General features: G+C 31.9%; 1 protein-coding gene across 1 annotated transcript; it reads left to right on the top strand.

Annotated features, from left to right (window-relative positions):
* On the top strand, positions 1–27,406 carry LOC139486672 (cadherin EGF LAG seven-pass G-type receptor 1-like). Its single transcript, XM_071271595.1, has 18 exons — positions 1–209; positions 2,412–2,489; positions 8,010–8,192; positions 8,729–8,801; positions 10,302–10,459; positions 11,184–11,363; positions 11,910–12,031; positions 12,698–12,866; positions 15,690–15,823; positions 17,061–17,238; positions 17,884–18,042; positions 18,585–18,725; positions 19,132–19,254; positions 20,620–20,808; positions 21,578–21,771; positions 23,475–23,844; positions 24,777–25,619; positions 26,987–27,406. Exons 1-17 carry the CDS (start codon positions 122–124, stop codon positions 25,133–25,135), a joined length of 2,898 nt encoding a protein of 965 aa, XP_071127696.1. The 5' UTR covers positions 1–121; the 3' UTR covers positions 25,136–25,619; positions 26,987–27,406.

The raw sequence follows: 27,406 nt of genomic DNA, 5'->3' as shown, positions 1-27,406 counted from the left end.
AAGCTAGTTGAAAAATTATAATCATAATAGGAAGGCGACAGTCAGTGCACACATTAAATCATCCCTTCACTAAGGTTACTTTTTACATTTGTATTATCGTTGAGGAAGGACCTGTTAGAAAATGCAACTGGATATACAAAATCGGACGATGATGAATTTAAAATTTTACTTTATTTTGACGTTAGTTATTAGTTTACATTCAGTAAAAAGTAAGTTTATCGTAACGTTTAATACAAAAAAGGATAGACTACCTTCGATAAATTGTTCATTTGAAGAAAATACGGTTTTCATATCGAGATTATATTTCAGCAGGAAGAAGTTGTGTTATATCTGTATTCTGCGTTTTTAATTGTGTGTGTCCTTTGTAGTGTTTATCATGTTTATTATCAGTCAAGAATAATATTTTGATATTTGAAAGTACGTTTGTTGTGTTAACTATGTTTTTGGTTAAACTCAAGTGATTTACGTATTTCACCAGTTGTAATCTTTCTTTGTCCATGTAGCAACAATTCAGAGGCGCCTTCATATGGAGCATATATCTTTCATTCGATAAAATATTCCAGTGCTTGAATTTCCTATAATGATTTCTTTGATAGAAGGATATTGTCTAATTGGAAGATATTTTGTCAGGGTTCCAAGTGTGAAGAAAAAACCATCTTTCTTTCGCCTCTCATTACTCTACTTTTTGAACATGCATCTGTGTATTTGGCTGCGGAAAATGAAAATAACAGACAAGAATAAATAAGGGTGAAATTCTATACCAGAAAAAACAGAATACCAATACTTACTTTCAAAGTCTCGAAAACGAAGACCTTACAATTTGGTTTTATAACAGTTCTCAATAGCAATCAAAAAGTATCAACAAAAAATATCGAGCTCCAAGGTTAATTCAAAAAGTTGGAAGTTCCTTAAGTATGTTAAATTCAAACGTAAAACTATATCAGCCAACGGTACTTATTAAAAATAAACTAGTATAGTATTGACTTAGTACAGTCATACTCCGAAAAATAAATGGTGGGTTAAACCTGTTTTAATGTTCATTTCTCGTTTAGGGCATTTTTTTGGTATAGTTCCGTTATTTTGTCAAAATTGAATGAGCAACAAATTACAAATTAGGCTTAAATTATATTTCTTAAAATAAAACGGTGGTTATGACTAGTTAATAATGAACAACGGACCCTCAGGATTACCTTAGTTTCGCCTGTTATTGAAGGGTTTGCCATTTCTTCGTAATGTTGTCTGGCTGTTAAACACTTTTTTATAGCTCCGTTGGTATGATCTTCTCAATATTAATTTCAACGAATTTTCTTTATATCAAAATTATCTAAGATTTTCATTTACTAAGTACTGAATAATGCGTTTCTACTCACAAATATTTGTTTATCAATTTGTTTGATATTTAAATGCATACTTTAAGTTGAAATATAATATTTCGGGTAATAGTTTAATGTTTAAAGGAATAAGGACAACAAAATACATAGGGACTTTTCCAATTTGTTAATATTACTTATATATCATACTTCTATAGCATGTGTACTAGTCAGCAAAAGAAATGATACACAAGTTTGATCTACAATTTATCGTGAAATATATTCAATAGGAAAAACTGATAAATTATCCAACGAAAAACATTCAATTACAAAGCAAATGCATATAACTAAAACAACCTTACCAAATTGGAAAGTAAGAAAATGCCGATTTTTTTTTACACAAGTGGCAAATTTATTGTGCGGAAAATGATGAAAAAATTCTGGCACTTAATTTCGAAGATGAAATTAAGTATTCAAATATCTGCAAAGGCATTCAAAACTTTAAGCAGACCATAGTAAGTTTTAAGTTCAAATATCGATTTTTGAATTTTTGGTAAAAAAAATTCAATTAATGAAATAACAAAAATTCAGCAAAAATAAGTTTTGTTTTTGCATTAAATCAATGGTTTTGATAAGACAATAAAACTGTGTGAAAATAGGACGATATGACATTTATTTATCTCGGAACAGTGTAACCAATTTTATTGTGTATGGAAAACACATTGCTTTGTATCGTTTCTTTTGTTGACTAGTAAATATGTAGGTTCTTACTGTAAACCGCTAATTAGTTAAATAGAAATAATGCTAAACAGACTTTCATGGAATATGGGGTCCTTTATTTTGTTTCGTGCATTCCATATTTAGATTTGACCAACTTTCAAGTTATCAATACAAAAACTTCTGTTTCAATGAAAATATCACATAGATATCCATTAGAAATTGCCATTTCATGACATTTGAATCACCAAGATTTAGAAAGCTTCCAAATGAGAACGGATTGTACCTTGTCCTATCTGATAATTCTATGTTATTGTGTCAAGCACTGACCTTTATGAAGGACACATGCATTGTTGAATTTCATTAAATCATTATTATTTTAAGGCCAGTGTGACAGTGAACATGATATAGGGGAACCAAAAACGGAAGATTTAGATAAAGATGATTATAGTAAAGGAACAGGTAAACGGTTATACATAACATAGTAACCTGTCTTATCCAACATACTAGGGGACAAGAATAAAATGTCGGATTAAGCAGTGTTTTAGGATACTCAGGTTTTTCTGCAAAGATATGCATATTTTGGGACAATGACCATGTGTCGGTTAAAGCAGGACGTTGGAATACGTAGGTGTCGGATAAGTCAGGTTACATTGTATTACATTTTAGCTCACCTGGCCCACAGGGCCAAGTGAGCTTTTCTCATCACTTGGCGTCCGTCGTCTGTCGTCCGTCGTCAGTCGTCGTTAACTTTTACAAAAATCTAGTAACCCGGCCAACCAACCGAGATGGCCGCCATGGCTAAAAATAGAACACAGGAGTAAACTGCAGTTTTTGGCTTATAACTCAAAATCCAGCATTTAGAGCAAATCTGACATGGGGTAAAATTGTTTATCAGGTCAAGATCTATCTGCTCTGAAATTCTCAGATAAATCGGACAACCCGTTGTTAGGTTGCTGCCTCTGAATTGATCATTTTAAGGAAATTTTGCTGTTTTTGGTTATTATCTTGAATATTATTATACATAGAGATAAACTATAAACAGCAATAATGTTCAGCAAAGTAAGATTTAGGAGTTATTGCCCTTTGTAGTCAATTTTTAACCCGGTGACTCGGCCAACCAACCAAGATGGCCACCATGGCTGAAAATAGAACATAGGGGTAAAATGCAGGTTTTGGCTTATAACTCAAAAACCAAAGTATTTAGAGCATATTTAACAATGTAAAATTGTTTATCAGGTGAAGATCTGTCTGCCCTAGAATTTTCAGATGAATCGGATAATCGGTAGTTAGGTTGCTGCCCCTGAATTTGTAATTTTAAGGAAATTTTGCCGTTTTTTTTTTGTTATTATTTTGAATATTATTTCCGGCACGGTCAACAACATTTCCGTGAAAATGAAGATGTGCTATCCCGTTTGAAATAAGTTTTCTACAGGTACAACCAAACTTCAAAACCAAATCTTTATATCTATGGAAAAATTTAGTAAAGGTTTTAAGTAATGTATGGTAACAATATCCCTGGTTTGATAATTTACCAGTAATACATAGGTTGCGTTCGTTAAAATAAAAAACGTCACAACAGACACGGCCATAGCGAACAAGTTGTGCAATATAAACACCGTAAGATGGTGCTAAAGGAACATCACCATCTAAAAATGGAAAATTAACAATAGGAAACGAAAAATCGTCTCTTTTGTCGTAAATTTTAGTGTGGAGTTTCCCGTTTAAAACCGAAATATCTAAATCCAGGAAAGGACAGTTATTACAGAATAAATTTGATTTATTTAAAGTAAGTTCCTTGGGGTAAATTTCAACAGTATATCGAGAAAATTCTTGATTATTTAACGAAAAATATCATCAAGATAACGGTAAGTGTTGTTGAATTTATCAATTAAATGCAATTTCGACGGGTCTTTACTGAGTTTAGTCATAAACTGTGATTCGTAACATTACAAAAACAAGTCTGCTATTAAAGGGGCACAATTAGTGCCCATGGGCATACCTACAACCTGTCGATAAACTTTTTTGTCGAAACGTACATAAATATTATCAAGGAGAAAATTAACAGCTTCAATCATCTCATCACACCTCCAGTAAGTATATCTAGCATATTTATCATTCTAATTTGAGAAGAAGGCTCTAAATGAGTTGCAGCAAATATATCTACATTCAGCTTTACCAAACGACCATTTAATTAAATAGGAAAACTTTTGTTTAATAAGATAGTGTGGAAGTGTAGTGTAAAGAGTAGAAAAATCAAAAATATTAACAGAATCAAAAGGACCATCAAAAGGACGTAATTTATCTAAAACATCCAAAGAATGTTGTACACTCCAAAAATGGTTTATACCACTCTGTTCATATATTTTATTACAATAGTTTATGATAAGCTCTTTAATAGTAGTTAATGAACTAGTTAAGAGCACTGCCAGATTAGTTGTAGAACACTTACTAGAGGCCGAGATGAAACGATATTTAAATGGTTTTTTGTATAGTTTAGGTAGCCAATACATAGTAGGGACCTTCAAATGTTCAGAAGAAGCCTTAAGCTTTGATGTGGTTGTGATATGCTTGTTTACTATATGACTCTCTGTGGAACGGATGGACTTGAATGTAGATGAATTTAAAAATTCATTCTTAAGAACGTCCGTGTAGTATTTACGGCATACCACCACCACATTGTTGACTGCTTTGTCGGCCGGTACAAACACAAACCGCTTTAAAAGTATTTCAAGTTTATTTCTTATTCTGGAAATAGGTGTATTATGTACTTACTTCTAAATTATTTTCAAAATGTGATTTTCTCTTATCTACCACATTCATACATTTATTCAAATAAGAATCAAGAGATTTTTATCAGATTTTTCCCGTATACATAATTTTTTACAAAACGAGGAAAGAGCATCTTTGGTGACTTGACGACACTCTTTCCAATCTATTTTAGATGGAGGACGATATTTTGGTCCTTTTTTTTTTTTAAAGTTTTTAACATCTCTGTCCTGGACAATATTGAGGTCCCCTGTAATAACATGGCCATAGGGAACATATCTAAACTTCGACGATTCACAGTTTCAAGTTAAGGGAGTATTACTATCTATATTCACATCTGATGTAGCTGACGTATAATTGAAAATTAAACTTCTGGTGGATTTTTTGTATGTGAATGAAATTATAGGTGGTTCTATATTATCAAAATAGGGAGGTATAAAGTTTTGAACGGTAGAGTCATTAGATATACTAGATAAGTTGATAAAATCAATACCTCTGCTAATATATTTAATTTTCAAAAAAAGACGTTTATGATCTTCAGGTTTGTCGATACGCGGGAACAGCCTATGGTGGCAAAAAGCTGTAATTATACGAAAATATTCATACAGTGGGCTGAAGAATGAGATGGTGTCAAACTCTCTGAAAATATCGTGTAATTTACTAATGGGTATTTGACCCAGTTTACATAATAATTGATGCCTACCATTATTTTTAAATATAGATAGGCGATTATCAAGTGTATAATTTATACGATGTTTAACTCGTTTATTTCGATAGATACGTTTCCCATGAGACTTATTATTTCGTTGTTTTTTATCAATAATATTCATGATATCAATAGAGAAAGTAGTAGATATGTTCCCTTGTCCAAGTATATTGTCATTTAGACCCATGGGATAAGCTGTTTGAAGTCGTTTAATTCAAGACAGTTCGATAATTTTACGGGAATCTTCTAATTGTTTATGCGACTGCCCTTGTTGTTTCTGGACCGTTTCGAGCGGTTGAAATCTAAAAAAAATTAATATTGTGGTTGTGTTTACCTAAATGTTGATAAATTATGCTTTTGAATTTCTTAGGTTTTCGGAAGCGGCATAGATGTTCCTATGGTCGTTTAAAAAACTTTCGCCCTGTTTGTCCTACATATTGTATACCACACTTGGGCTTTGTTCATGTAACCAGATAAATGAGGCTTTGGGTTTTTCATGTAATGTCACAGGAAAAGGAAAGCGAAAAAGCTCTCCCGTTCAATGTTGACATTATAGTATTTTAAGAAGATAATCAAGAACATGTTTGTCATTTCTGGCATTACACGGAAATATGTGTGGATATCCACGTGCATTTTTATTGCATAATCTGGCTGCAGCAGCATTGCCACCTTTAACACAATTATAAAAACTGCTAAATTTAGATGGTGAATTTCGGTTGACGGCGGTTGAATTAATATTTGGAATAAGGTTTTATAGCACGTGAATATACTTGAGGGATTGGAGTTTAGTGTTTTCTTACCATTACGTAAAATCATGATTATTTAAAGGGTTATGAGAAGATAAAATGAGGCCGAAAGTCATAACATTGAATTAAGAGTTACAGTAACGGAATATATAAACAATTTATAAAACAGTCGAAGAATTCTTTTTAAACTATATTGAACAGCCCGACAAACAATGAAGTAATATAACAAGACAGACATGAAACAAATATAGGTCCGGGCAAACAGTTATGATGTAGTGAATTTATCTATAACAAAAAACAACAAAAATCTTTTAACAAAAATTAGCAAGTGCTCGATTCAAAAAATATTTTTAAATTGTAGTCTATTAATTTTGGGACACATCCTAATTTATGACCTTTTAAAACTGGACCAGATCACTAATTTATCTTAACCTAAAATTACTATAAATTGTTTAGATATGTAATTTCCATTCCATATGACTATATTATGCATAAAATATTAGGAAATAAAATTGAAAGGTGTATGAATCAAATGTAAAACACTATCCGCATTAGGGACTATATTCGTTGTCCAACGAAAGAAGGACGATAACTTCGTCCCGGACCTATTAAAAGGATAATACAAGAAAATATAAGAACTCTTAGTAAAGCCATAGGAGGGGGCAGGATAAAAAAATACAATATAAGAAATAGATCATTAATCATGATATTAGAATAAGTAGACAGCTCTCTCACAAGCGGAAAACCCCTAACTGTAAAAATATAAGGGCATACACTACAGTCACGGGGACACATTCTACTGAATCCACACAACACGAGTAACAAACCCTGCAGAAAATATAAAAAAGAAGATGTGGTATGATTGCCAATGACAGTTCATTATAGATATAGATAATTGTAAGCAGCAAGAATGTTTAGAAAAGTAAGATCTACAAACACATTACCATCACCAAAACACAATTTTGTCATGTGTCTTTTGTTTAATATTCACATAGACCAAGGTGAGCGACACAGGTTCTTTAGAGCCTCTAGTTTATTTATCCTCCACAATCCGCTGGCATAGTTTTGACGACAATTACATTCTATGTGACAGTGACTGTATGTTATGATGATATAAATGAGCATACTGTTTACCAAAATTACATTGTAATGACGTATATAAGACAATTTATAGTCATAAAGACCAAAGATAGTGTGTTGGACTAGGACAGTAGGCAGATTATTAAAATATTTTGTTATATTATGAATATGTCATAGTCAATTGTCATATACATACCATATTTCTCCTATATATTCGCGTTCCGTGATGTCGATTTCGCTTCAATTTTGCATTACCCGTTGCATTTTGTTTTTTTTAATTTTAAGTATCTTTTAATTAAACTTTTATATAGATAATTAATGATTTTGTGTTCATTCCAAGTAGGAAAATATAAAACAAAATGTTGTCATACATCCAATCAATATCGGTTTCGTGTAGGGCCCAAAACAACTGTTTGAAGAATATGTTACTAGTACACACGAAACCCTGGTGTATTGTCAAATTCTCTTTTTTTACTGCATTTTCGTTGATTTTTCGTATTATATTCCATATTTCCATTTGTCTATAGGTACAATAATAAACGAAAATATTGAATAAAGAAAAAAAAGCATCACTTTCCAGTAATAGTATATGCCACCACATATTGCATTATTAAGTAAAAGTTCATTGATTTGAAATGATCAATTTACCTTTGACATAGTTCTTGATTTTTTTTCTCAAAGTGAATGCAGTCCTAAATTTAAAAGACCAATACCAATTCAAATGCTGTGGTTTTATAAAAGCATGGGAAATATTTGTCAGCGAAGATTCCACGACAGGACGAAATGTCAAAGCACAAGTTTGGTACCAGGAAGGTGCAGGCAATAATTGGACTTTGCGAGGAGAAAATACTATTCAAGTGACAAGTAAGGTTATAAATAATGTAGTTTCAATTCTTCACGATTTAATCAATTCATCTTCCAACGCTTGATACTTGGTATTACTAAACAGATATGTTTTTGATGTTGTATTAACACGCTATCGATAGCGTTGGTATCGTGAAATGTTTTACAATGTTATTTTTGTTTACGCGTCTGGCGTACTAAATCATAATCCTGGTACCTTTAATAACTATTTTAAGAATTGTCCCGCTTAATGACATTTCAATGTTCGTCACATGTTGCAAAAGGTGAAAGAAGATTAAGAAACAATGAAAATCCCTAAGTCGAAGGAAAACAACCAAATCATGGCGAAATACAAACAACAGTCTACAAAAAAACTAACGAACCCATTATGTAACTCGAATGTATGCTTCTAGAGTAGTGTTGTGCGCTTTTCTCTTCTGGATGTAATACAAAGTACTCTTGTCTTCATAATAAGTAACGTTTGCGAAATAGTATACGATTGATATGTTCTAGCTAAATCAAGCTGTTACCTCTGTTAAGATCGTTTTTGTTTACAGATGTTAAAAAGATAAATGTGGAAGACATATCAGGAACTAGAATCCGTCCCTTACTTGGCGATTATATAGGATTGTACGTATCTTTTATCAAAAAATGTCACTCCTGGTAAAACATTTAAACTCAAACAATTGGGAAAACAGGAAAACCATTTACCGAGACTTCCTGATGTGTTTGTTTGGTAAAAATTGCCAAAATATACACAGGTCGATTTTTCATCAGTTTTATGTGAATCTGTGTTTGTTTAGTACTCGACAAATGTTAGTCATAAAGAAAATAAATAGCGAAACTACTATTTCTCTTCTATGAATGAAATGCAGAATATTAATTGAAGTTACAATTAAAATTTCGTACATATATTACATAAAAATATACTATAATATTATAGGATAAGCAATCAAGTTTTACAAAAGACCTTTAAAGAAATATCAATTTGCTGCTACCAAGTTGGAAAGTTATAAACTTTACAATTTTCTTGTTAAGTCCATCCTTTCTAATATTATAATGATTTTAAAATGATTTAGAAATCAAGGGAATAAAAATACCTTTTTGTCATAATAATGGAACCATTAATTCAATTTTCACATTTCGATAAATATATCTAGCGGTTAAAAAAGCCATGTCAACCAGCATTGAACTTCACACTTTTCCAAAACTTTGAATTTGGTATGCTCTTAAATGTTATATATGCCTTGGAATATATGTTCAAAAGAAAAGATATGTTTTCATCATGTCCTTACATCAAGTAGCTAACTTAAATGGAAAATGTTCCCTTAGTTACGAGAAGAAAGGCCATTCAATAACATACAAAAAGATCATTTGCAGACCATCTAGAGCAAAAGAGTCAAAGGGATTATTTCTTCCAAAAAGCTTAAAAAAACGAATTTTCTTTTGTCAATCGCATGAAAAAAGTTTAAACAATTAAATTCTTAAGTGATGATGTTTTGTAATATGGTGCTATCGAAATGGGAATATGTAATGGAATTAAATAGGAATTATTAAGGAAAAAAGACATACAAATATATATTATATTTTTACAAAAATCTATATATTAACAGAGATATAATACGTTATGTATGTTCTTCAATGTTGAGGGCCGTGCACTCTCTTCCCTGTCATTTCACATCTTATGTAAAGTTGTCTCTCTGACAATTAAATCACGTCTCTTGCTATTCATCGACTCGAATATTTCCAAGCCCCTCATATACATATAAATACATATCGATTGAGACTGCAGACAAATAAAGCAAATATGAAATTACCTCTAGAGGAGATTTTATTTTCTGATATCGACTTTTATTATATTAACCTCAAAAACACGCCAACCTAGACACAAATATAACAATGAGTATTAATACTAATTTGACATTACGGTTAATCTTCATGGTTTATTTGCATAAACCAAAACATTTAAAAAATTGAACAAAGTTAGATAATAAAAATGTACTAAACTACATATGATTCACACATAAATATCGTTTAACTAGTTTTTTATGAACACAAAAAAGAAAACATCCTTTCATGAACAAAACTGCATAACTCTGTAAAAAACGTTCCTTTTCCTCTATTTACTAGCTATGAATTTGAAGGATCTGTTATCACATACAAAGATAATAATAAATATGGTCAATACAAAGCAACTACCTTTACATCAGATGAGACAACATATGACTGGGACACAGTAGCTGTTGGCGACGAAAGAGGCCATGCCATTCATGCTACAGTAACTCCAAGTACATTTAAATTGTTTCTCACGATTTCAAGGTTCCATCACTGCTTTATTCAATATCATCAATTTGTAAATTGCACTATTTCAAATAAAGTTTAGCATTAGTTGCACTAATATGTTTAATAGTGTTGTAAGTTATAATGCGTTATGCAAATGCATGGAATAAGAAGGTTACTGCATGAATATTGGCATATATTATCTTTGGTAGAATATGTATTGCAACAACAAGATCATGCAGCATAAATTTATGTTTCACGGAAAACAGTTTCCAATATTCGTGCAAAAACTCCATGCGTCCATAGTACTGTTTCCTATGAAGCGGTTACTAGTTCTATATAGGTCTACAGACCATTTTCCGATGATTGAATTGAAACTGTCAAGACGGTCATATGCAGTAAAAATTCTGTTATTACATAATGTAGTAAATAAACTCATCATAGATAACAGAATTGAAATTTAGTATTCGCGCCAGACGCGCGTTTCGTTTATAAAAGACTCATCATTGACGCTCGAGTCAAAAAATGTTTTTAAAAAAAGCCAAATTAAGTACGAAGTACATATTATAAAGGTGTTAACTGTTCTTTTATATATAGAATATACATCATTTTATTCTCATGCTATACTTCCTTTTGACCCATGAATGCCAGTACAGGGGGCTCAAAAGTAAGTATTGCTTACCTTAAGATACCCAAGGATTATTTGATTTCAAAATGATTATATTTTTCTAGGTATATCACCAACGTTTACCAACCTGGATGATACTGTTGCTATTAGTAACAATGAAGTAGCCGGACCTGTTGTTTTTACCCTCGCTACGAGTGACAGTGATCCTGAAGATGCTGGACTATTGACTGTAGCAACAAGCACTGGATCTGCGTTAAATTTCTTTGAGCTCGACCTTATTACTTGTAAGGCTTAAAAGTCATTGTTATCCTTTAGAGATCGTTGTTTGTGTAGCGTTTACTGTAAAAAAAAATAAGATTAAGTCGTTTTCGTTAAATTTACTGTTCTAAAAGTATTGAAATTAAATGAATACTCAGGTTTGTATACGCAAATGAATGAAGCCGAAAGACATTTTTGGCCAAACATTGAAGAAATCTACTCTAAATAATTCTCATACTTCATTAAAGCCAACCCGAAGTTTTCTTGTACCACTGTATCAATATCCAAGTCATATATACATAAACTTTATAAAAACATTTTTTAACTTTGTCAAACACATGTTTATGTTGTTTTACATACTACTATGCAGAGTATGATTGTAAGCCGCAAACATTGTTTATACTAAATATATACAAAAACATCCTTTATACTTTTGCAATTTAGAAGGCGTTACTAGCGTAAAGTATATCGATGAAAGCCGTTAGACGTAAGTTTGTGACAGAGGCGTAATATTACTCTATCTTTAACTCAATCAAAAGTACAATTCACTCTCTTCTTTTTATAATAAACAGTGGAAGTTAAAATTAGGTCTGGTGTTTCACTTGTCCCTGGCGATCATTTGTTGGAATTCACTGTTCGTGATCCATGTTTGAATTCGTCTACCAACATTCTGACGATACGAGTTGAGAATGATGTAAGTATAAACTCAATGTTTACTGTATTTGGAAAAAATAATCAACCAAATTATCTGTAAAAGGTATCGGAAAAATCTATGCATGTATTACATAGTGAATTTAAGCGATTTGTCTCTCTTCAGAACCTTTGAATTCAATTACTGTGAATAAAATTATTGGTTTAATAATTGAAACTGCAAGGTACTTTAAAAGAAAAAAATATGTTCTCTGGTAAATATATTATTCTCTTTATAAACCGACTAGAAATTATTCATATTTGATGAATTTGTGTTAAATCGTTTTGTTTAGGGTTATTTCTTTTGTTTACTTTTTGTAATATGTACCTAACATAGTCCTTTATATTTGCATAACTGTTTACCTTATATTTGATTTTTATCTAATTAAAAACTACTTAATAGAAAAACGAACATCTTATGACAGCAAATTTTTAACTTGTGACAATATTTCAAACATGTAAAGAAAGAACACAATTATTTGGAATAAAATAAAAGAATAAACAATTAAGCAGAAGGCATGAAATAGGAATAGGTGTTATTGATAACCATTAAAGCAATCGCTCATGTGAATCTACACGAAACTTATCAGCAAGAGAGAGATACAGAGAGAGAGATGCCACATGAAACAAATTTACAGATCTCTTTAGAGATATACATTTATTGTTGCAGCCACCAGTTATTACAAGTTTGGCTACCAGTAGTTCAACCACTATATCTGAGGACTCAAAATTAGAGACCTTACTGCATACTCTTATCGTCACGGACACACAGCCTACCAATTGTTCCCTAGTGTCTACCGGAGTTCCATTTGTAATCAAACGTATTTCTGGCAGTACAAGTGAGTGGTATCCTCATAAGACGTTTTCTGTGAAGACATAAAACAAGCTTTATCTGACATAATTTAATAACCTTTTTACGCTATATTTTTTCTTTATTTGCTTTTGCCATCAGCGAAAAGCTTCTGTTTTTTGTTGGTGCAATTTAAAGAACGTGTTATATGAATTCTTAATGTTTAGCCTTTTCGTACAATTGTTGCTGGCATTACCAAAAAAGTATCGTTCGTAAGGATTGTGCTCTGTTTTATTTCCCAATGTAGTTGTGAAAGAATTTAGGTTCAAAGGCATTTATAACATTGTGTCCGCCCCTCCATAGTTTCCTATAACATCTACTACAATTTGCGAGCAAAAGATTACAGGTAGCAACATCCAAAATTAGTTTTAATACTTTAAGTTTTATAAGGGGAAGCATACAATCTTTTTTATCATATATCGGTCCATACAGAGTCAAGTTCTTAGAAGTCCACTGGAAATGTGAATCCACAAATTGGGTATCAAAGATCTTTCATAAGTACCGAGCGATTTCTTGCTTTATATGTTGCACAAATATTTGCCAACTATTAAAATATGAAGTAATTTCATAGTTTTCTTTTAGTATTTTTGCGTTGCTAGCTTGTTGGTTGATTGACGTCCGTGGCGATCATGATTAATTATACACCTTTTCATTATCATAGTTTGCAAAACCTGGTCATTTATATGTGCAAAGTATCCATCATTGTTTAGAGGCCAGATAAAGCTTTGATGACCTATTGGTGGCCTTGTGCTGTTTCTGCTCTTTATGCCGGTTTGTTGTTTTTTGGCACGATCCCCGTTTCCATGGTCTATTTTGAATTGGTCTTCGTGTTTGCTCGTTTTCTTTTACCTGTGTTTAGTTTGGTTATGGGTTTTGTTTGTTTCTGTTGGATTATTTGGCATTTCTTTCGTGTTTTTTTTTCGTGTCGTTTTGTATTCATTCATTCGGACTTTGTCTTTGAAGAACTTATAATTGCAACAATTTAATTTTGATAATAAATACTAAATACCAAAGGTCTTTTCTTCGGAATTTTAACCAAATATTCTTCCTTTATTTTATTGGACACTTAAGTCACATTATATTGCTGGGTCTATAGTGCTTTCAAGGAAACGTCTTTCGGAATTATTATCAATTTTATCAGCAATCAAAAGTTCCTTGGTATGGGATTGCTGCTCACATGATAGCTTTTAGACCAAGATTTTTACGTATTAAAGTTGAAATCATCCCCAAGACAATTTTACGGACGCCATCACGATATCACGATTTGGTTTACCGTTACGGAACATGTCATCATGGTCCCACAGAGCACTGTCGGATAAGGAGGAACTAACTCGTATGTACTGGAACCAAGGGACAGGGGGTCAGTCTATCGCTAGACTTAATGTTCCGATATGAATAGCTAAAACGCAAGGAAGGTTTTCATAATTTGATCAAAGATAACAATTTAGATGAATGATGATAACAAATCAATCAATAAACAATGCCAAATAATAATAATCTAATTAAAGTACAACAAAGTATCAACTCTAAAGTATCAAAACGAAAGTAAAACTATTTTCTTAAAATGTAAAATATAAAATAAATGCCAAAAACTTCAAATTCATAAACAAACTTAATCTCCAAATAAAAATATAAAAGTCTCCAAATAAAAGATTCTCAAAAGTATTTTCTAAAGTTGAATTGATGAGTCAGAGATAAAATTTGTCTCAACACTACACCGCAAACCGGTAGACTGGTAGACAGTCTTATATATATAGTATAATGACATGAGTAGTGTGAGGTTACGCTTCCGAAACACTGACTACCTCTCCATAATTAACCAACGATATTTATACTAAAATCCAAAATAAATAAATATATGTCTCGAAATGTTAAAAGTTTGCTCTCATCATAAAAAAAACAGACGTTAATTAACCAAGCCTAATCCTATAATAATGTTTTGATAAAATCTTAAACTTTCAAAGAGACATCTGCTAATTACAATTCACATTTCAAAATAAAGTGCTTTGAGCAAACTGTGACATTATGAGTACTAATGCCACATCATAGATAAAATTATATAATCAAACAAATTAACTATTTTTTTTTTACAAAATACAAACATAACATTTTCTTTCTTAAAATAAAACATATTTTTTTATCCAAAATAACACTAACACAAATATAAGCCTAATAACACACCATGACAAATATCATTTTTTCAAATGACTATGGATATGTTCCAATAGTCCATAAACATGTTAAAGCCAATGATAACCTTTTCTCCTCGAATGTGAGCTAGCGAATATAGAGTTACGATTGGGTTTGTACTTACATGAGCAACACAACTGGTTATATATATATATGAGGGGGAGGACAGGGGTAAGGGAGACAAGGAGAAAGGGGTAGGAGAAAGGAGAAAGGGGGTAGGAAGGCTGGGAGAAAGGAGAAAAAGTTGGAGAAAGGAGAAAAAATAAAATATCTCTCTTTTTTCCGATAAATTAAAAAAAATAAAATAAGGAAAAGAGGGGTAGGAGAAAGGAGAAGAGGGGTGGGAGAAGGGAGAAGGGTACCCCTGTCCTCCCCCTCATATATGAAACAAAATCTGCTTAGATTTCCAGAGCACATGATATCACCTCCAGTTTAAGTAAGGATTATTTTACTCAGTATTAGTATTCGATGTTTTATTTAGTATACTGTTGTTTGTTTTTAAGTCGGTTTTTTTATATGGCGTTGTCAGTGTTTTCTACTTTTTAATGAATATTCTTTTGGGGTCTTCGCCTTTTCCTTAACTTTCCTGTATTTTAGCAGTTTGTAATCATTTTTTCTGAAGATTATGGTATATTCTTATCAACTGGAGCAGCCTTAGATTACGGAAAACAGAATGCATATGTCCTAGACTTATCTTGCACCGATAATTATGATGACACAACGGGCATTTATACTGTCTATCTTTTACAGAATGAGGTGAGTGTTTTGGTTTGTCATATCAATTTGTAATCCTTTTCTTATTCTATACTCAAAGAAAAAATAATATTTTTTAATCATTACTGTTATAAGGGAAGAGAGATGTCACTTTGATGTTTTTAAATTTTGCCGAACGAATTCTTCCATCGATAACCTGTATAAACAACCCTTTAGAAATTACCAGCTTCAAAACCTACTCTAAATTACAACGTCACATAAGCTTATGATAGATTATCTGTTTTCAAACATAACACTCTGCATCGGTGTATCGGTTAGCAAACTTGTATCATAAAAAAAATCTATATATTTTAAGAATATAAAGCTTATAGTACTTTGTGACTAGCTAAGTTCCTATTCACCTGAACAATGAGTATGTGTGTGTAACACAGTCCCACGCATTCAAACGCATTACCATTTCATGTACATTCGAACGGCATCTTGTTACATTTAATAATCTGCAATTTTCATTTCCTAAATTCTGCAATTGATCTTTTCTCCATATTTATCAAAAAGATACACTTGTACCCTGCCTCATTCTAATATGCATGTTCTAAGTAAGAAACGTGTAATATAGTGGATGTCGTTTGTTTTTCTTCTATAATTTTGTACATAATTCAGTCCGTTAGTTTTTCTGTTTGATTATTTTTTAACAAATTTTATGTTGGGCCATTTTATTGAGTGCTATCGTGTATTTATTTTATCCAATGTTGCAGGCCGAACATTAAATTATAGTTGCTGACTTCTACAGCATTTAGTTCTCTTGTAGAAAGCTGTCTCATTTGAAATCATATTGTTGTACGGACAATTGATATAAAATAATTTATTGTACAGTTTTGTCTACCTTACATTTATATCACAAGAATAATCGGTTTAAATATATCAATTCCTGCAATTCATCTTACAATGGCATCTTTTGAAGGGATGCATCAGTTAAGATTTGTTGTATGCATGAATACTCAATAAATTCGGAAAAGAGTTGTTTAATCCGATGCCTCTCGATAAGAAATATGCAAAATTCTCCACACGTTCAAAAACTCTTATAACAACTCTTTGATTACACGAGTTCGTTTTTGCAAGGCAAAATGTTTACTCCTATACCAAAAATCTTCCGTGTCCATCGTTAGTAGCAATTCTCGCATCAATAAATAAATTGTTAATATGATCTCGTCCTCAATATGCATCAACTACTGTCCATGTGAATTTTACATACACTAAATCTAAATATAACCTGTTTCAGCCTCCTTCAATAAACGGACTTCCTAGAGCTACAGATATACAAGAGGACGTATTCGTAGAGACAACACTTTACACGTTTTCTGTGACGGACCCAGAAAGTACTGTTGTAACATGTTCTGTTTCAGGAATATCTCCAAAAACAAATATTATTTTTATGAAGCCATCCACAAACTTTAATGGTGAGTTAAATTTCTTGAAAGTTATAGCTATACGTAAGAGGACTTTCTTTAATTTACTAGCTAGGATCATATGAAAAAAGAAGAAGTGGTATAAGTGCCAGAGAAACAACTCTCCATGACAATGTATAAAGCGTTATTAATTATAGGTCATTAGAAGGCCTTCAACACGGGGCATTGGCTCACACCAAACAACAAGCTTTAAAGGGCTTCAAAATGAGGAAAACAATTCACACAGGAAAAACTGAAAAATACCTTCGTATGAAGAAGTGTTGGGTTAAATTTTTGGATTGAGTTCATGTCAAATTATTGAATTATTCTTTTTCAATAACAGCCAATGATGTAAATCCCTTGACAATTTTCTTTTAAATGGAAACAATTCCTTAAATTTTCTTTGCAGTCGTATCATTTTATCATTCATTTTTATAATTCATCAATTGTTTTATGTAACTGAATCGAATTCAAATAACCTTCTTTCCAATATGCAAGTATGTATTCGATTTTTATACATTAGGAGAGACCTCGTTTGTTTCAAAGTAACGTATGAATGATTCCATTTCATCACAACAGGATTTAAAATATACAAACCAGTAGGTAAATTTATGCAAAACATAATTTGTGTACATGTGCAATATCATTTTCTTGCAGAATTTGATATAATTTTACAGTCAAACCCTAGTCTTAGATACGATATAGTAACAACTTACAGAATTGATATCCAGTGTAGTGACGGTCGACGCTCCGATTCAAATGTCTTCTTTATGAATGTGCTTCGCAACAAACCAACTGTATTTTCTAATCTTCAAAGTAAGTTATTAAGCAATTCAGTATTTTCATTTAAAGTCAAAAGTAAAATTACAAATATGCTGAACTGAGGAACATTTAAAACGGAAAGTACCTAATCAAACTGCAAAATCAAAAGCTCAATACATCACACGAATGGATACCAACTGAATATTCCTGACTTGTTATATGATAATACAAATGAAAACATTGTATATCCATATATATCATAGAAACCAGAGAAATTTTGCTTACAATACTAGCAATGTTTGTTATTAATGACAATAAAATGATTTTACAATGAAGTATTTGAAATTTTGAAACTGACAATTTTAAAAACCCTTGTTCGAAGCTCTAACTGGAAAATACTTTTTCAAGCAGTAAAACCTCTATTCTTGAGAAAAACAGTACAGAACACACATAAGTGCGTTGATTTTTGAAACATTTTTAATGCGAGAGTTCATGTAAATTATAATGATAAAAAATAAAAGTCAAGTTGCTAGATTTGAACAGCAAATGAATGAGATTTTTTTTAGTGAAATCTAAATGACTCTGTTTATTTTTAGATATAACATCAGTGTCGAGTATTGCAACGTATATTGGACAAAAAGTCTTTGACGTTGATATTTCTGACCCAGAAAATGACCAGGTGGAGTTCTCAATGTTTTGTGTACCATCAGCCAACTGTCCATTCGAAATATATCACTGTATGTTATTTCAATGTATAATATCAGTTTTAATCTATATATCTAAATATATTTTTCAAACCCATACATAATTTGATAAATATGACAATATAAATTGTAGTAATTTTCAATTATAAAAACCTTTCCATATACTTTGACAATAATATAATCGCAAAATCTTTATTTTAGCAACATCAATATGTCACTGAAATAAATCATAAATGAATTCAAAATCAATTCAAGTGACAAATGCATTATATACATGGCATGCGTTTCGATCCACATCTTGGTACCCTTCAATTATCATGTAAGCAAATAACGTTTCCCGGTATGTCTTTTATTATACTTTCCATATCATCATTTAAACTGTAAGTTTGTCCTAAAAAATGATGAACTAGTTTCATTTAATTCTTTTGATATTTTATAGCTGGTGAAATAGTGCTCAAGCGGTCAATAGAAGGTGAATTTATACCAGCCTATGATTTATACGTTCATGTATCCGATGGAAAGTCGAAAACGGGACCTAGATCATTGACAGTCCATGTCCTGGGTAAATATTGCACAATACTATCTTATCCCCATACGTATTGTTAGGATTTGAGCAACACTGTAACCGCGACGACTAGGATAAGATAAGGAAAAATAGGGGGTCTAGTTTAAGAATTCGAATATTTCTCAACATGATAGCCTAGTGTATTCCATGCTCAAAGGTGTCTATATTCGTATTACTATCAAGAACTGCCGGACTTTTAATTCCAATCGTAAAATTTCGTCTGTTAACCTTAAATTTTGTGTTTTTAGAATATTATTGAATTTCGCTGAGTTTAATGTTCCTGTATGAGACATTACGATTCACATCATGAGGCTACCGCCACCAAAAAACAGTATCCTTTAAATAAAGATGCTTTGTCGTAGTCTTCTGTATACTAGTTATACCACTGACATGACAAAAGAGAAAAGGTACCTCATGACACTGCACAATGCATTCTCATCAAAAGAGATGCCTCATTCTGGAGGTTGGACACAATTAATGTCGCTGATGAGCTTTAAAGATGACCTTTATGAGAATCTTGTGTGTATATGGTTCAGTCTACCCTTTACGATTGCCGATTGTCTGTGCTAATATAATTTGCATTTAAACATAAAGAAATGGGATGTGATTGCTAATGAGAACTATCTACCAGAGACCAAAGTATGATGTGTAAACCACTATAGGTCAAGGAAGGGTCTTCATAAATGATCAGCGGCAATACAATATACTACAAATTCATTCGGAAGGACCAAATGAAACATTATTAGAAAGAAACCCAGCTGACTTATGTATTCTTCAACTAAAACAATATATAACAGACAACAAACAACGATACATGCCCCTGACTTGGTCAGACACAACAATATTGTGGTCGGTTTAACATGTTTGAAAGAGCTCAACCTTTCTATTTTTGAAAAAAAAACTCGCAGTTACTATGTACTGTCAGCTAGTAGGAAACCAATTACAACTGATGAATAAATATGTTTTCCGAAACATATCAATCAGAACACATCGGAAAGATTAGTGTTAAATTGTAATAGACAGACTGAGAAATTGTGCAATGCCAAAATCTTATCGAAAGGGAAAAGAACCATAAGTGGACATATCTGTATGCCAGATATTGACGATGCAGTAGAATTGTAAAGGTGGTCTTTCTCGATTAGAACGTTACAGGAAGTAAAGATTATTTGCTCTTCATCACATTTTAATTAGCACATGATATTTATATTTTTGATGATACAACAATATTTCCTTTTTTAGTTGCTTTAAGTCTACTTTCTTTTCCCGCTTTATTGCTCTCAAAGAGGTAAACGTTTTAAATATTCTATATATAGCGAGGCATCAAGTTTTTTTGTCTTTGTATTTCTTATAATTTGAATTCAGATATAAACTACGTCCCTGTTATAAGGAATCTACCACTACCGTCTGCCTTAGTAGTGTCCGAAAATTCCGCTCTGGGTTTGAGTATATTCCAGCTATCAATACAAGACAATGATGGTGCAGATACACACATATATACAATGACGTCATCACCGTCGGATGGAGTATTGTACTTCAATATCAATTCTGCAAGTAAGATAATCGGTTGTGTTTTTGTTCGTCCCCGATAAATCGACTTAACCTAAACCAAAATTATACTTTGCATTTAACAGAATATATTGGCAATTAACTATAAAACATGATCCACGTACTAGTAAATGAATTTCTGAATAAAAAAGTCTGAGGGAACTAAAATTCTAAATATGTTATATCGCTTTGCTATATCATATATCAAAATTAAAAAATAAAGTCATTAACACAAACTTGTTGAAAAACTTTAAGGAGAATTACCGTAAACCATAAACCGTACAATAGATAGTACACATAGTGCTACGGAACAAAACGAAAATGTGTTTATCCGCAGAACTACCTAGATATAGGAGAATGTGGTGTGAGTGCCAATCAGACAACTCTCTATTCAAATAACAATTTATAAAAGTAAACTATTATAAGTCAATGTACGGCCTTCAACACGGAGCCTTGGCTCACACTGAACAACAAGCTATAAAGAGCTTACTAGCACTCATTATATATACTAATTGTCACTTAATTAATATCGTGTATAATTTTAAGCAACAGTGTTTAACCAATGTTGAATTTAAATAGACTATGAAGAGACAAATCAGAGTACCAAAAACTGGGTGTGATCTAAGTTGCTTCTGAATGGTACGCAGACCTTGTTCCACATGTGACACTTTTAGGTTATTGAGTGACATTACTGTGGTAAACATTTGTCAGACAATAATAGTATTATTTTATTAAGTTCATTTTGCAAACTTAATGTTTATCTCCTCCATTATAGATGGTCTTGTTAGTACATCCGCTTCATCAAATATCAATTACGAGGGCGTGTCAGCAACTTCTTTTACCTTTACAATAACAGTTACGGACACAAAAGATTCGGTATCTAAGAATCTATCTATCAGTATAGCCAATCAAAATGAAGCTCCAGTGTTTACAAAGAGAGCATATGCACTAAGTGTTGATGAAGGGGTGGTATGTATTTAATTAGAATAAAGTCCCTTACGATATGCATAGTGGTTTCAAATAATGCCACAGAAAATCAAATACAATTAAAAACCAATTGTTCAGAGAACAATTGAAGGTCTTTCCATCAAAACAATGTATTTTAATATGAAAAGTTGTGAAACTAAGTTTAAAATGTCATTTCAATCGTCAAATGATAGCTCCTAGTAAGCTGATTCCAAAAATATATTGTTTCCATACATTTTTTTTAAATAAGGGAGATAATTTGTTACTTCCGGTTTGAAAAATGTTACTTCCGATTATATTTGAATATTTACTTGACACTGATTCCAAAAAATATCTGGTTCTATATACTTTTATATTAATAAAGTACAAAAAAATAGCTATTTCCGGTTTACAAAAGGTCACTTCCGGTTGTTTTTTACAAGGTTAAATGGTTTGATACCTTTTTCTAAAAGTTGTATATCTTTATCATGTATACATATAGAATAAAAGCAAAGGTCAAAATCTAGAACGTCAAATTAAGCTATGACCTTGAGATCAATTTCAAGGTCATAAACCAAGGACCTCAAATCAAAAGACCATAGGTCTTTATTATATTTAGTTAATGAGTTATATCACCAAACGCGTATTTTTAAATACAAGAGGGGAGAAAACTCCCTTTTACATTCAACGTACGCTTGCAATCAAAATTTACATCTTACGACATGTCGCAACTAACAATTTAGTAAAAATAATTTGTTGATATCTTATACAGTCTTTGGATATAAGTGAAAATAAGCCAAATTCAAATATTAGAATATGACCTTGACATTTGACCTTGGCCTAATTTTCATTTTTGGGACCAAGGACCTCAAATCAAAAGATCCTAGGTCTCTATCACTTATGATTTATAAGATAGAAATTCATATCACTTATATCAGATGCATAAGGGGAAATAACTCTCATATGGAGCGGTCATATCGCTTCGGTCAAAATAGGACAAATCATGCGAAGGATATAACGAGCAATTTTGTAAAATAAATTTGTCATAATCTTTTACGGTTGCGAAGGAGATGCGCTAACAAGGAAAACAGTGTTAGGGGAGATAACTCCTACAAAGAAAAGTATTCGTTTACGCAGGGTAAATTTCAAAAGCGCATAAACTGTTCGATATCATATACCAAATATCTAAGCGACATATTGCGAAACAAATGTTTATCGCAAAAACAAAATTAGGCGGAAGAAAAAAAAAAAAAAATAATCAGAAGAAAAACAATAGGTCTTTCCACAGAAAAGTGGAAAGACCTAATAATCGTGTGTTCTTGAATCAGATGATCACAATAGTTGATATACTTACAATAATGCCACAATTCCTTTATTGTTTTTTAAATTCTTTGGTTCTTTTCGACAAACCAAAAATTATAAACTTATATTATAAATAAAACGGGAAAATTATTGGATTACGATGCATTTTTGTGCAACGGCTATAACATTTATCCATATTTGTGGACTAATTAAATGAACTGACACTCATGAATGATTACAAAAACCTACCACGCACCACATCTTTTACGTTATTTCGTCATAGATATGAAAAAAAATATAACAGCCATTCCTCAAATGATAACGAATAAAAGTATAACAAATGGATCTGTTTGCATTCCTGTCCTGTATGAAACCATTTATGGTGTGCTCGATTGATATCATCTTAATATAAATCAATTTTTTAGGCTGGTACTACTTTAGCTGACCCTAGTTACCTCTATCAAGATGAGGATAATGGTGACACGCATAAGTTTTCCATGACATGTGCATCAAATGTTGGATATTTTTCGATAGCTCCAACAACAGGATTCATCAGCCTAGCTACAGATATTGATGTTGATGCTACTGGATCTGCTACATCATTTACTTGTACCGTGACTGTGTCAGATGGTTCTTTTACCGACAGTGCATCTTTAACCATAACTGTAAACAATATCAATGACAATACTCCAAGGTTTTCGAATAATCTTTTTACCTACTACTTGGATATTAATTACCCACTTAACTCTGTCTTTGGTTCCACGGTTGCAACTGATGCCGATACTGGAGATTTTGGTAAGTGCTTTTTGGTTATCTTTTCTATTTTTGTATATATATAAAAAAAGTGTGAGGAAAATCTACAACAATCAAACAAATAGCAATTGTATTGAAACTATGAAGTCTTCATACGTCTAAAATTAATCATTTGAAAAATAGTTATCATTTGAAAAATTAATAAAGTTTAAATATAGCATTTCACCAAATAAAGCATCTGGTATCTCGTTACTGTTGTCCCATATCTAAATATGCCATGGTTTTCCTTTATGATCTAAATATAGAAGGCTGCTGATTACATGTCAAACTGAAAACAACACGTAACAAAGTTCATGCGTCCGAATAGGTAAGGTTAAAGTTATCATCACCAAAACTTTTAAGAGTTACATACACATGGACTTCATTAACAAAGGTTAACCATAATGTCATATTTGTGAAAATGATTTCGAAAAGTCGTAGCCACCACGATATTCTCTTGTCGTCAATTTACAAATTCGATCTTGAACCGCAGCTTTATCTAATTTGAACAAAAATAACAGTGCCACTTATGATGAAAGAACAACCTCTTCTTCTTCCGAATAATTTGAGGTTCCAAGCTTTTGACACGATTCTTAATCCTCAATCCTGCTTATTGTCATTCGTCATGCGTCTTCTGGTCTTTTCTTTAAATGTGACTTTCAAAAATAAGACTTAACTATCGGTTTGAACTTACATTGGCAACATTACGGGTGTCTTATGAACTGGATCTGCTTACCTTTCCCTGTCCCCCGAGAGTACTGCGGTTTTTAACATGGCTATTATGTAGTGTTATATTTTGTATTTTGAAGACTGTGGTTTGTCTTTTGGTCTTTTATTTTTGCCATGGAATTGTCATTTAGATTTCGACTAGTTAGATTAGTATCTTCTGCCTCTTTGTATAATATATGTAATCTTTTCTTATACATTTTTTCTAGGAAATTTCATTTACAGCATTGACCAAACTTCTTTAGGAACAGAAACATTTGGAATTCAAGCAAATGGAGATTTGTACTTAAAGACTTCTTTAACAAGTTATAGTTATGGTTCTAGTATCAGCTTTATTGTTCAGGCAACAGATACTGGCAGTCTTCAAGGGACAGCAACAGTTTTCATCGTCATACCACAAACTACAACAACCACCACAACTACAACGGACCGACCTATTACTTTTTGGGAATACTCTGCTAATCCAGCGTGGGTAATTGTTGCGGGTATTCTTGGACTTATAATCATGGTATTGCCTTGCTATATGTGTTACAAAAACGAATTTTCTTGTACATGGCGAGGAAGGTAAATATAATGTCTTATGAAACAGTATCAAACAAGAGAAATGTATTCTGAGCTTTTGTTAGCTACAGATCACAAATAATACCCCGCGTTGAGTGTTCATGTTCTGTAAACAAACAATAATTGAGTGATATATGTGCAACCACATCCCACAGTATATCCTTCTGTATGAAACTTGAAACTAAGTTTAAGTAGTTTCTGGTTCGTTCTAACAACGATAGAAATTAAGGATCTGTGTGCTTGTTTCTGAAATATAAGCCAATGAAAATTTGACAGACATAATCATACTAAAATATTATAATTAGACATTATAAATAAAAGTTTTCCTCGTATTGAACATGCACGAAATATTTGTAACTGAACGTTAAGCAACCAACAATTAATAAATCAAAGTTCACCTGTCGGTATAATAACTGTTTCAATTCATTAGATAACCACTATTTTTTTTAGACCTGATGACTACCGAGACAAAATTCAAGAACCGTCTGAAAGTAAGTGAATACTTAATACATGTTCAGCTATAAATAGTTATCAAAAGTACCAGGATTATAATTTTATACGCCAGACGCACGTTTCGTCTACATAAGACTCATTAGTGACGCTCAGATCAAAATAGTTAAAAAAGCCAAAAAAATGCAAAGTTGAAGAGTTAAAAATAGTTTTTAGTAGTTTATACCTTTTCTGCAAGTTTTCATTTAATAACATTATGACCTGTTTAATCTTTGATCAGGTAAATCCGTGTGGTTGATGAAAAATCAATGTGTGAAGTTTTCATAAGTAATGATAATATTTGTTGCAAACACTAATTGGCTGTTTTGTGAGTAACAACTGTGAGAATCAACTTTGGGATTTGTACCTCCCAAATAAATCTGAAAAAAACAATGACAGACAGCACAATTCGCTACTGTCATTAATATAGAAGCCGACTTTTCTTCACGCTATTTTTTTTTAATATGTGATATCACTGGTTTTTTTAATATGTGATATCAAAGAATGATCATAAGGTTCTGAATAATATTCCCACAAAAGGACGTATGAATGATACTTATATGGAAATAAACTCATCATAGATACCAGGACTAAATTTTGTATATACGCCAGACACGCGTTTCGTCTACAAAAGACTCATCAGTGACGCTCGAATCCAAAAAAGTTTAAAATGCCAAATAAAGTACGAAGTTGAAGAGCATTGAGAATCAAAATTCCTAAATGATTTGCCAAATACAGCTAAGGGACGGGCGATTGAGGTGAAAAATTGAGAAACGGAATACATAACGTCTGAAGCATTTAATAAACTCCATATATAAGAAACCTGTAAGAAAAAAACATTTTATTCAATGGAAAGCCATCAGTTTAAACAAAAAATCATTTCAGCTACTTGCAGATATAAATATATGCGATAAATACTTCAAAATCGCCCGCCCTACATCCGCTGGGAGACTAGATAAGTACCTCTACCGTGTAACCTCTTGTTAACCAGGTATGCTACTCTTACTCAATTCACGGACGTAATTCCAATCGGAAATGATATTAGGTAGACAATAGATAAAACGTTGCTAGTCTTTTGGGTGATTTGATTGTGACTTTTTTGTGTGTTTCCTTCGGTTGCTGTTTCATTACATTTATTTTTTATTTATATATGAAAAATAAGATGTGGTATGATTGTCAATAAGACAACTCTCCACAAGAGACCAAAATAACACAGACATTACCAGCTATAGGTCATTGTACCATTTTTAACAATGAACAAAGCCCGTACCACATATTCAGCTATAAAAGGTCCGAAATGACAAATGTAAAACAATTCAAACGAGAAATATGTACTATTTGTTTTTAAGTATTATCAAACATATTGTAGATAGTAATACGCACAATAACAACACAAGATCTAATTGGAAAGCGTGGAAATGGTATGAGCAGCAGTAAATAGAATGAAGGAAGGAGATAGACAATGATTGTTTTATTGTAATTTTTTTTTACAGGACAACAAAATATCTATAAAAATTGATACGCATATATTTTTCATCTATATTTTTTGTTGGTCTGTTATGAGAACATTACAAATAAGTTAGACAACGTAGAAATTAAAAATATAACTTACATATATCAGTCACAATAGTCCATTTACCGATAAACCTATTTTGTTCTGTTATTTAACAGTTTGAAACAAATTGCTTCCCTTTGTCGGTTGTAGACTTGTTCTCTACTAGACAAAATTTACTTTTGCCTTCTCAAAGAGATATTTGCAAGTAATACATTTGTAGGTCGACCTTTTAAC

The sequence above is a fragment of the Mytilus edulis genome, chromosome 1 (genome assembly GCF_963676685.1).
Source record: "Mytilus edulis chromosome 1, xbMytEdul2.2, whole genome shotgun sequence".
Taxonomy (NCBI): domain Eukaryota; kingdom Metazoa; phylum Mollusca; class Bivalvia; order Mytilida; family Mytilidae; genus Mytilus; species Mytilus edulis.
The sequence above is the reverse complement of the archived record's forward strand: the minus strand, read 5'-3'. Positions and strand labels throughout refer to the sequence as shown.

Coding starts and splice junctions, on each gene's coding strand:
- LOC139486672 (XM_071271595.1), top strand. CDS start 122: ATGCAACTGGATATACAAAATCGGACGATGATGAATTTAAAATTTTAC. Junction 18,726..19,131: donor TCCATTCGAAATATATCACT/GTATGTTATTTC, acceptor GATATTTTATAG/CTGGTGAAATAGTGCTCAAG. Junction 23,845..24,776: donor TGCCGATACTGGAGATTTTG/GTAAGTGCTTTT, acceptor CATTTTTTCTAG/GAAATTTCATTTACAGCATT.